The 11,063-nt window shown below is 36.6% G+C and overlaps 2 protein-coding genes and 1 long non-coding RNA gene across 3 annotated transcripts; 2 read left to right on the top strand and 1 right to left on the bottom strand.

Annotated features, from left to right (window-relative positions):
* The first annotated feature begins 1,988 nt into the window (after window positions 1-1,988).
* On the top strand, window positions 1,989-5,484 carry LOC113778604 (very-long-chain (3R)-3-hydroxyacyl-CoA dehydratase PASTICCINO 2). The gene is made up of 9 exons (XM_027324059.1): window positions 1,989-2,244; window positions 2,352-2,463; window positions 3,410-3,428; window positions 3,509-3,597; window positions 3,696-3,749; window positions 3,874-3,944; window positions 4,029-4,110; window positions 4,997-5,093; window positions 5,231-5,484. The coding sequence occupies exons 1-9, from the start codon at window positions 2,174-2,176 to the stop codon at window positions 5,299-5,301; spliced, it is 666 nt and encodes a 221-aa protein (XP_027179860.1). The 5' UTR covers window positions 1,989-2,173; the 3' UTR covers window positions 5,302-5,484.
* Window positions 5,485-6,586: 1,102 nt separating this feature from the next.
* Window positions 6,587-9,511, top strand: LOC113778613 (cysteine-rich receptor-like protein kinase 42). Its single transcript, XM_027324071.1, has 6 exons — window positions 6,587-7,462; window positions 7,790-7,903; window positions 8,009-8,359; window positions 8,448-8,682; window positions 8,835-8,982; window positions 9,095-9,511. Exons 1-6 carry the CDS (start codon window positions 6,676-6,678, stop codon window positions 9,350-9,352), a joined length of 1,893 nt encoding a protein of 630 aa, XP_027179872.1. The 5' UTR covers window positions 6,587-6,675; the 3' UTR covers window positions 9,353-9,511.
* A 649-nt stretch (window positions 9,512-10,160) lies between these two features.
* Window positions 10,161-10,673, bottom strand: LOC113778443. The gene is made up of 2 exons (XR_003469266.1): window positions 10,540-10,673; window positions 10,161-10,442 (listed from the first exon to the last, which is right to left on the bottom strand). It is a non-coding gene; the product is annotated as an uncharacterized LOC113778443 (long non-coding RNA).
* Window positions 10,674-11,063: the final 390 nt, after the last annotated feature.

Below are 11,063 nucleotides of genomic sequence, written 5' to 3'. Positions count from 1 at the left end.
AAGAATGTTAAACAGCCTTGTTTGGATTGCGGTTTTCCGTCGGAAAATTACGTTATTTTCCGTGATCACATTTTCCTATTACCTTTTTCCCTCGTATACATCAAATCGTTACAGTAATTTTTCCATGAAAAATAATGGAAAATGCAATCCAAACACAACCGAATCCTATATGCTATTTTGAATATTACAAAATTATGCTATGGAAGGATTGTGTCACAAAAAGGAAGAAAGAGTGTGTTCCAATGCAGATTCTTTGTGACAAAAAGTTTACACAATTTACTTATTCATTTAATGATTGTGGCACAATAATAAACTAAAACAACATAACCAAAGAGCCTTTGGTCTACTCGTTAAGATTAAGATATGAGAAATAAGATGTTTTAGGTTCAAATTCTCCTTTTACCTTCTTCACTTTTTAAATTCAACCATCCTTTACTAAAAAAAAAAATAATTAAGAAAAACTAAAGCAACCGATTTAGTTTACATCTATACTATTTTTTAAATATATTTTTAAAAGAAACTAAAGCAACCTAGTTAGCTTCCATCTACACTATCCGGTTTTATGGTTATATGGCTAATATACTTAAATTTTTTTAATTAGTTGGCAACATCTATACTATCATATTTTATATAGAAGGAAAAATTCAATTGAGATCTAATTTTGATAACTTAATTCAGCACTTAAATTTAATAAATTTAAATCTTAACATATTTAGACCCTTTGATAACAAAAAATTGAACATCTAAATTAATTAAGTAGCACTGAATTTCTTAGATAAAATTTGTTCCCAAAATTAAGTGATAAGTTATTCATTTATCACTGAATGTATTAGATTTAAATATTTAACAATTCAATAACTTACTAGATTCAGATTTCAGTTTTATTAAACACGCCCTGAGTTGTATAAGGGGTTAAAAGGAAGACTGTCTCATCTAAACCAAATAGCTGTTTTATTACTGATTTTTAGAGTAGAATCATAATCCAAAAAAAAAAAAGGCTTATTTTTCTGCTTCGGACCTTTTTTTTGGGGTCCTTCGGAAGGCTTTAGGCCCATTACAATTGCAGTCGTCTAGGTGTGCTAATTCCTATTCCGTCACGTCCCAAAGGGGTGGATGGGGGGAGGCTCTTGAAGGAGAAAAGATCCTGGTTTTTTTAATCTCCCAAAAATGCTAAAAGCAGCTTACACTAATTCAGAATACTAAAAATACGAGAAAAAGAAAAGCTATTTTCTAATCAAAAACTAAAATCGGATGTATGGATTACTTTTAGACCAGGCCTGAAAAGTATTTTTGGAGCGTTGGAGGAATATAATTTGTACACTTCTGCATTCTTCCTCACTTCCTGGTTAGGTTTTCCCAAATTCACCCACAATCGCTTGGGCCTCAAACTAAGTATACTGAAAATTGAAAGCAAAAATCGAGATAACAACCCATCCATCCCTAATTGGGTCACAGCCCATATTGTCCTAAAATTCAAATGCCGTATAAATTAGATTCCAGGGAAGCGAATAAAATTGAACATGAATTTGCATATTATGCGAAAACCTCTCACTCAAATTTGTCATGTCAAGTAAATCATGGACTATTTTCAGCATTTTCAGTAATAAAATTTTCTGTCAAGTAAATCGTATTTAGTAGATGTTGCCGTTTGGAAAAAAAAAAATTGTATTTAGTATGAGATTGTCAAAAATATTTTTGACAATTTTTAGCATTTTGAGTAATAAAATAGTTTTTTATTCAAAAAAAGAAAGAAAGAAACACTTGCAAACGACGTCGTCTTTTGATCCAACTTCCTAGTGGCGATACTAGTACTATTTTAGTACGAGCTTCAAATCATCAAACAGATTCAGTTGGCAGTTGAAGCTTACGACTACGAAGCAAGGAGGCTGCAGCAGATCCCAGCCCTCAACTGTCTCTATATGTTCAGTTGGCAGTTGAACTACTCACCAATTCTGTGTATTCACCCCCCCCCCCCCGGCGGTCCCCCCCCCCCCCGGCGGTCCTCCATTACTATTGCTATTTATTACTAGTAGAATTCTTCATTTCTCTACCTCGAGAAGTTGATAAGGTTCCCTCAGTTTCGCCGCCGTCCTACATTGGAATCTCCGAACTTCTTCTGTATCTATAGCTCTCGAGATTGAGGAGGAGGAGGAAGCAGGCTGTATATTGTCCGATGGCAGGGGTTTTATCAGGTCTGAAACGCCTATACCTCACCATTTACAATTGGACCGTCTTCGTCGGATGGTAATTCTTCTTTTACTCGCTTCTTCGGAGTTGATCTTATTTCCTTCGGTTATTGAATTTTCTTTCTGCAATTAAATCTTGGTTTCAATTTGATTTTTTTTTACCAGGCTGCAGGTGTTTTTTCTAGCTGTGAAGACTCTCAAGGAGTCGGGGCACCAACACGTCTACGATGCCGTTGAGAAGCCTCTGCTTCTAGCTCAATCTGCTGCCATCTTAGAGGTGATTCCTTTGGTTTCTTAATTTTATTTTCTTTTCTGAAACTTGTGGTCTTGTTTTATATTTAAATGGGCATGGGGAGACATTACTGGTGTAAGATTTTACTAGGATACCTACAAGTTTTGACCTTTATGTAAAATTGAATGAGTTTGGCTGCCCACGTCTAGTACCCAGTATTTTCTTGAGGCATGGCAGTGTATGATCTTTGAAACTTAGTGGAATAATGCTTATAAATAAAATGCCATCTAGTGGACAGAGCTAAGTCTTTGTATTGGTCGGGCAGAACGTTACGCAGCCCTCTTGAGCAGTTTGTTTCGTGTACTAGTGAAATACTTGAGCTGATTGATATCAGATAGGCTTCTGGGATTTAAGGATGAGGCACTTGCTCCATGTGTGGTGGTTGTGTACTGAGAAAGTGAGTAATGGAGGCTGAGAGCAAATTACTTTGGTTTGCTGTATACTGTCAATGCTGTCAAATGCATTTTAGTCAGAGGTGGTATTGTCTTGGAAGTGTTTGTGCTTAGTAGACTATTAGGATTTTCAGTAACTAGAGGAGTTGAAATCATAAAAATTTGATCAAAGAGTTATTATGCCACTAGAGAAAATATATTATTACTCAGAAGTATTTGGATAAAAATCTTCTTGTTGATGTGAGACTCTCTGGGGCTTCATAGTGGGTTTGTACATATGAGAAAGAATATTGTTTGATCCTAGAATTATGAGATAAGCAATTTCATACAAATGCTCAACCTGTTTTCTGTGGATGACATGATAAATGTACGCCCCGGTACATAGTATGCAGTTCTCCCATCCTTTTGTCTATTGTAACTTTACAATTTTGATGAAATTTAGTTTACAAATGGGGATTCCATTTCTTACCTGTCAAATCTAATATGTACCTAACTTTTGTTTTCTGTCCTTTTCATCCTGTATGCTTTATATGGAGCAGATAATTCATGGTCTAGTTGGTAAGTGGACTCACTGACGAGCTATTAATAGCACTGTAGATTTTTGTATCAAAACAAACTGATGGTTTTTCCTTCAAAAGGCTTGGTTAGATCTCCAGTTTCTGCGACGCTGCCACAGATTGGTTCAAGGTTATATGTAGCTTGGGGAATTTTGTGGAGCTTTCCTGAGGTTTGAGCCATTGATGCTAATAGGTTTTCTCCTCTTTTTTTTTTCCCTTAAATGGTGAGAGAATTTTATATTGCAAAAATCTATCTTTCACCTCACAGGTTAGGACTCATGTACTTGTTAGCAGTTTGGTCATTAGCTGGTCTATCACTGAGGTAAGCCTTTCATATTCATGTGCGTTTAGTTTGCATTTACTCTAGAATCTCTTGCCTCACTTTATTTTATTTATTGTTGGAAAATCAATCTCACTTGAGGATGATTTACTTTCTTACACTTCAGATTATCCGATATTCATTTTTTGGGACAAAGGAAGCCTTTGGCTCTGCACCTTCATGGCTTTTGTGGCTTAGGTATGAACCATGCAACTGTGATATGGAAGCCATGGTGTTTATCAGTGAAAGCTGTCTCATTAATTATTCAACTGTGTGCTTCAGGTATAGCACCTTCCTCTTGCTGTACCCAACGGGCATCACGAGTGAGGTCGGTTTAATATACAATGCCTTACCTTTTATCAAGGTAATGAACTAAATCCTGTAACAAATTACGCTAATCTACTGTCTATCATTGCCCTTAATGTCTCTTTTTTGGCTAGTTAATATTGGAGATATCCAGTGCACCAGGAGTTGAATGCCCCTAGCACTCTTATTACATATAACCATACTACAGAATTACATTTTTGCCAATGGAAAGAACTTCTCGATTGTCATAGAATGAATGACTTGTACATTTTAGTTTGTGTGATTGTCATAAGGTTGATGATGCAGTTCTGTAGAATCATCTGTGTTCTCAGTTTGCTCATCTAGTGATGGACTTTTTTGAGAGTTTTAGCATTCAGCAGAACATTTTCCTAATCTAGACATGGATTGCAATATCGTTAAGTGGTTAAGGTGAAGTCTCTTGCAGAACATTTGAGCTCACTTAGCCTAGTGGTTAAAAATTTGGACGACAGCAGACCTAGAAACTTTTTAAGCCGTTGAATTGTATTGCACTTTAAAATAATTGCCCAAATCTAAATTTCTTTTGTCATCCAGCAGTAATTTGACAGTTTGTTTGAACTCCCTTTTATAGCTTCAAACTCATTATCAAATCTCTGTCATTGAACACAATAAACAGATATCCTAATCAGTTGTACATGTCTCCTGGGTGCGCATCTGTTTTAATAGAATAAGACATAATTTCCTGGTAGTCGAAATCCCTGTAAAGGAGTCTCTCACTATTGAAATACTTCCTTTTGCAAGTTCGTCTTGTTATTTACTGTAATCAGCATGTGCTGTATTCCATGCTTCTGGGTATTTCTACGATGCTTCACGCATGGCCATGTACTGCTGAAATAGTTTGTAGAAGTTTGTGAGAGCTTTCTTAAAAGAAATCGACTTTCTTGACCTCATGAACTCTTTTGCAGGAATCCGCAAAATATTCTGTATTGATGCCCAACAAGTGGAACTTCTCATTTGATTACTATTATGCTGCATTTGTTGTTCTTGGTGTTTATGTGCCAGGCATGACTTTCCTTCCTTAAAGATTGTTTATTTTGTTCTATTAGCGCCAAATACTTGTCCATCAAAGTTAAAAAACAAAAGATCAATTTGTATTCTCTTTGCTGTTATTAATCAACAACCGCTGCTGTCCCATGCAGGCAGTCCTCACATGTATACCTATATGCTTGGGCAAAGGAAGAAAGCTCTCTCCAAATCAAAAAAGGAGTAGATTCCTGGAATTGATATATGCTTTAAATTATGATTTTACAAGAATTATCTATGTATTTTTTTTGACATCTATTCAACTTACTGAATGTAGTTTGCCTATTAAATTGTCACGTGGAAGTTTGAGACAATATATTACCTCGTTTTCCCATTACCTAAATCATACTATTAGTTTTCCCTGACGCAAGACTAATAACCATATGAGCCCTTTGGGCCTGATAATTGTCTTTCTCATATTTCAGAACACTTTTTTTAACTTTAGTCGTCCTACAATAGCCTTGGCAATTGACATAGTTCGCATGGTCTTTTCTAACACTCTGGTGTTGTTTCTTTCAGTTTAGTTTTCATAACTAGAAATTTGGCTCCTCAATCAGAAAAAGTTCGTCCTTTTGGCTCCAAATTGCACTTGCTCGCCTTCTCTCTTTCAGATGTTTGAGATACTTGTCCAAAGCTATAAATAGGTGCTAAAGATTTGGGGATTCAATTCCTCGCCGACACACAGCAATCGGCACCCCGAATTGTGAGCTAAATTCGCCATCTTTGCGAGTCACACACGGGGAGATGAGAGACATATCTGCTGTATTTTTATGGTGTATTGCGTCAACAAGTCATAGTCGGCTGGACTTTGCCTTGCACACACAAAAAAGAAAAGAAGACTTTCTAGCTTGACCCGCTATTTAATATTTATCTGTTTTAGTTTAGTCTAAAGATCTCAAAACGCTGTTCAGTCACTTTGAAGTTCGGTCAAAAAATATAGCTACCCGTTTAGCTGTGTTTTTATAAGCAGTTTGATAAACCTCTAGTGTTCATCTTTTAGCAGAATACTACCCTGCCTACTTCGCCTAGAAATGTTCTACGGACTGAATTTCATTCCACTCATGGTTTTGAATTGAATGGGCACCTTCCTAATTTAACTAGTAGGTATTCCAATCATGAATACCAATATAGGTTCATCAGTAGAATGCAGGGATAAAGACAAAAGGCAGTTTCAGTTTCCTGCTTTAAGCTGGAAGGATGAACGGAGAAATACTTCATATACGTTGAAAATTCAACTAGGTAAGACTTAAGAGCAGAAATTTAATAATCTTCGAAAGAAGGAAAATTTTGTTTACTAGGCTGAGTCCTGACTTGCTTTTATTGACTTGACTTACCTGCTTTGCTTTCCTTCTTCATTTAAATGCTGTAGGATTATTTTCCACTTTGCTTTGCTTTGCTCTTCGTTCTTCATTTTGAATGCCGTAGGAGTATGCAGCAAATGTTATGAGACCTCGTGATTAGATTAATTGTGTACTAGTGCAATTAATTAAACATCTTTTAACTGCAAACCAAACTCTTTCTCGACGCCATAATCATCAAGCTATCCAAGTTCATCAACTACATGCAGTTCTCAAGCGCAAATTCTGTTTATTTGGCTTCAGGGCTGATCTTCGTCCTGAATTTTTTCCCATTCCTCTCATTTGCTAATCCTCATTTTCACGAAGCTGGCCTGATTTGTGGCCAGAATATAGCACCGATAAACACCAGCTACAACATTCCCCGTTCTTCTGAAGTGGTGGAAGAGATAGAATCTGAAGTGGGGGACGAGATAGAATCTCTTGTGATTAATAATGGTTGGGGCCTTTATGCAGGGAACAAGACAAACATATCCTTCTATGCCTTAGCCCAATGTTACCAAGATATTGCTCCGGTTGATTGCTATTTTTGCTACCTAACGAGTCAAGATATTAGAAATGATGCTTGCGGCCGTGCAGCATCAGGTCGAGTTTATATGGACGGATGTTTCCTGCGTTTTGACAACTACAACTTCTTTAATGAAAGCGTTGATACGACAAAAGGTATATCAAATTGTAGCAGCCGATCAGCTGGTGTTTTGAGTGTCGAAGATGTCGGGAATTTTGGAAAGAATGTGGTAAAGTTGATTGATAAAGTAACTTCAGTTGCTTTGAAGAATGGAGGGTTTGCTGTAAAGGGGTTGAATGGAGTGTTTGGCTTGGCGCAGTGTTGGAAGACTTTAAGCGATCAAGGGTGTAAAGAATGTTTAACGAAGGCAAGTCAAAATGCTATAGGGTGTTTGCCTAGCCGGGAAGGCCGTGGGATGGACGCTGGTTGTTATTTGAGGTATTCGACTGTGAAATTCTATAATGACCCGCCTAAGACTATTACCGGTAAGTACTACGAATTATCGCACCTGTTGTATGCAGTACAAAAAGTTTGTGGTGAAGAGAGAATTGATCCCAAATTGAGTTTAGAGTTGCTCAAATATATTCAATTCGATTAAAGGTGTTATCTTTGCAGTTAGAAGTGTTCTATCGATTCTGTTTCTTGCCAAGGTTATCCAATGTTTTTGCCTTAACCTACATTTTTGTGTTAACCAATAGTCTTATGAGCTATCAAATTTCAGAATTAGAACTTTGTTAGAATTATGCTACTTTCAGCAATTTCTTTCGCAGCTTCGCTTGTTTTGTTCCTGTTGACATTCTGGTTATTTTCAGGACCCTCAACATGGGGAAAAAGAGTGGCTATAGGCTCGTCTGTTGTGGCCTTCTCTATGCTCTCTCTTTTCGCTGCCTATGCATTCTACGCAAGATTCAAAAAATCCATTCAAGGTATGATAAGATGATCGATAACCAAGGCGCAAGTAAAGATGATTTCTAATGCAGTGTTTTTTTTCAACTAAACGTAACAAATTGTTTCATTTTGTGGTGATGCAGAACAGAGAAAATTAGCCCGAATTTCACATGCATACAAGAAGTCATATTTGTACTTCAAATATGAAATCTTAGAGAAGGCAACAAACTATTTCGATCCCAGAATGAAAATAGGCCAAGGAGGAGCTGGTTCCGTATATATAGGAACTCTTCCGGATGGAAAAGTAATTGCTGTTAAGAGGTTGTTCTTTAGTACCAGTCGATGGGTTGAAGAGTTCTTCAATGAGGTGGATCTGATCAATGGAATTCAGCACAAAAACCTCGTCAAGTTTTTGGGTTGTAGCATTGAAGGTCCTGAGAGCTTGCTGGTTTACGAGTTTGTGCCCAACAAGAGCCTCGATCACTACCTCTTTGGTTGGTAACATTAATTAGACCATATATTCTGGTTAACAAGTTTGTGTAGATTGACCTTAACATGGTAGACTTACAAATCACTCTGCAGATAAAAACAGAATTAAGATTCTAAGTTGGAAGGAGCGATTCCAAATTATAATTGGAACAGCTGAAGGGATAGCTTTTCTTCATGGAGGAGCCGGGATCAGAATTGTCCACAGGGACATAAAAAGCAGCAACGTGCTTCTTGATGAGGATTTTTCTCCTAAAGTTGCAGATTTTGGATTGGCTCGGCATTTTGCCGAGGACAAAACTCACCTTAGCACTGAACTTGCAGGGACTTTGTAAGAGAAAATGTTACTGCGATTAGCATTTTACTCCAATGTCAACAAATGCAATCAAGATGAACAAGGAAACATCATCGTATCTCCAGATTGCATGTTTGAAATTTTAATCATTTGCTGAAATGAACGTTTGATTTTGGCTTTGTTTACAGAGGATACATGGCTCCTGAATACCTTGTCAAAGGACAGCTCACGGAGAAGGCTGATGTATTCAGTTTCGGCATCTTGGTCCTTGAGATCGTCTGTGGTAGAAAGCATAATTATGCTTCCAAGGAAGACTCTGGCTCACTTCTGCAAACGGTAAAGATCAAATTCTCTTGTTCCCACATTTCATTTCAACTTGCTAAAGCCTAAAAGGGTTCAGATTCACTGAGACAAGATGAACAAAACTTGTTCTTTACTGTTGGCCCAGGTTTGGACTTTTTACCAAGCGGATAAACTTGAGGAATTAGTTGATCCTTGTTTGAAAGGAAATTTTCCAGCGCTAGAGGCAGGGAATGTGCTTAAAATTGGGCTTTTGTGCGGTCAAGCTTCTGCAACTTCAAGACCATCTATGGTTGAAGTCGTTCAAATGCTTACAGTTCCTAATTGTGCCATTCCTGAACCAAATCAACCGCCATTTCTAAATTCTAACAGCAGTTTTCCGGCAGCCAATCCCAGCAGGTCCTGAAGCTTTGAAGTTCTTCCCTTGCTTAGTTATGTTGTTAATGTTCAAATTTCTGGGATGTCAAATGGGCTTTGTGAGTTCAACAGACTCAGACAACGTCCATTCTAAACAGGAATGTAAAATCAAGCCATGTGCTACAAGAAGAGAAAAGAATTTTCACCTCAACGACATTCGTCCAACAGCCTAAAGCTTAGCCCACTAAAACTCCCATAGTTGAGATTCAATTGAATCAATCAGCATATAAGAAGATATTCGTATCGAGCTGGGTTCAATCTGGCCCAAATTAACATCTAATTTTTTTTAGTGTTGATATTAGTCTATTACTGGAATTGAAGAACCAAACATGAATTGGTATGGTACGTAACATGAATGAGTAAATGTGTATCAAAACCCCTCTTTCTCCTTTATTTATTTGCAAGGTCTAGAGTTTTCTTGATTAAAGAAAAAGGAATAAGAAAACTGGTTATGAAGTAAACTACTACCCCATATTTTAGTTTTCTTTTTTCTATTTTTTTTTAAAAAAACACTAAACTTTTAATTGGAACATGTGAATTAAACAAAACAATAATTTAAACCAAATGTAACATGTGAAACGTGTATATATACAAATGCCCATTGAGGTTAATTGATTGGTTAAGAAATGTGGAAAATTTATAAAAGTTGTGATAGTTATTTTTAGATTACATTTGTGATAGAGTTGTATGTAAGCTATGTATTTCAAGTTGTAATGATAGTAGAAATTTTTTTTTCAATATAGTATGAGTTTGTTAAATTCTAGAATATATATTGGTATAAACTCTAGATATTGGCATTTGCTGAATGCGGACAGAAGCATGCATTATAAAACTGAAGTATATTTTACAGGCATATAAGTGAAAATGAGACATTCTGACAGTTTAATTTTTATGTTGAATGTTTAGGTTGTGGAAGCTGAGTATAGATTTGCGCCTTGAAGATTATCCGGGAAGTATGAAGTTAAAATGTTGAACGCAGTGGGTTGAGGCAGCCTGAATGTGGAAGGAGAAGGTTGAATGCAGCAAATAAGCGTTCTTCCGTGCAATTTTTGTGCAACGAGGGCGACAATATTAACATTCTGTTAGACAGTAAAAAAATAATGAATAAGGTTAATGTATAGGATGGAAAAGGAAGGGTAAAAATTTTGTGTGTAAATAAAGGGAATAAATAATTACTTGTTGGTTTGCATGATAGAGTTCGGCTGTTGAATATCCAACCAATTTTTCAGCTTCAATGTCTATTGCGGTTGCATGTAGGGAACCGGTTCTATCAGAAAGCGAAATTGAAATATATGGTCTGGGAAAGGAGAAGTGATAATATTTAGTGAAAGATGAAATTGCTTGGAGAATGAATTGTATGATTTATGAATAATGTATGAGATTGTTAAGAACATGGGCAAGAGCTGAACAGTGTGTTCACAATGCTGACAGAATGTTCGGGTCATTTGTGGAGAGTAATGTGGTTCTTCACAATTAGGACATGTCATACGGTACATTTTACTATTCGTGTAGTTTATCTCAGCAGAACCTCTAATCCATGCTGTGCCAACTTCCTATGAAGGAAACATAGGAATTGTGAATAAATATAAATATTGTTAAATTGGATCTAGAGACAGTAGGATTGAATGAAAGGGTCTATGGAGGCTTACAATTTCTTTTGCAGCAGAAATATCGATGATTTGATTATTATTGGGAGGTGG

The sequence above is a fragment of the Coffea eugenioides genome, chromosome 7, assembly GCF_003713205.1.
Source record: "Coffea eugenioides isolate CCC68of chromosome 7, Ceug_1.0, whole genome shotgun sequence".
Lineage (NCBI taxonomy): Eukaryota > Viridiplantae > Streptophyta > Magnoliopsida > Gentianales > Rubiaceae > Coffea > Coffea eugenioides.
The sequence above is the reverse complement of the archived record's forward strand: the minus strand, read 5'-3'. Positions and strand labels throughout refer to the sequence as shown.

Bases quoted from the DNA above. Each gene is read 5' to 3' on its own strand.
- LOC113778604 (XM_027324059.1), top strand. From the start codon at position 2,174: ATGGCAGGGGTTTTATCAGGTCTGAAACGCCTATACCTCACCATTTAC. The intron at 2,245-2,351 runs GTAATTCTTCTT...TTTTTTTACCAG, and splicing joins TGGACCGTCTTCGTCGGATG to GCTGCAGGTGTTTTTTCTAG. The intron at 5,094-5,230 runs GCATGACTTTCC...TGTCCCATGCAG, and splicing joins TCTTGGTGTTTATGTGCCAG to GCAGTCCTCACATGTATACC.
- LOC113778613 (XM_027324071.1), top strand. From the start codon at position 6,676: ATGCAGTTCTCAAGCGCAAATTCTGTTTATTTGGCTTCAGGGCTGATC. The intron at 7,904-8,008 runs GTATGATAAGAT...GTGGTGATGCAG, and splicing joins ATTCAAAAAATCCATTCAAG to AACAGAGAAAATTAGCCCGA. The intron at 8,360-8,447 runs GTTGGTAACATT...ATCACTCTGCAG, and splicing joins CCTCGATCACTACCTCTTTG to ATAAAAACAGAATTAAGATT.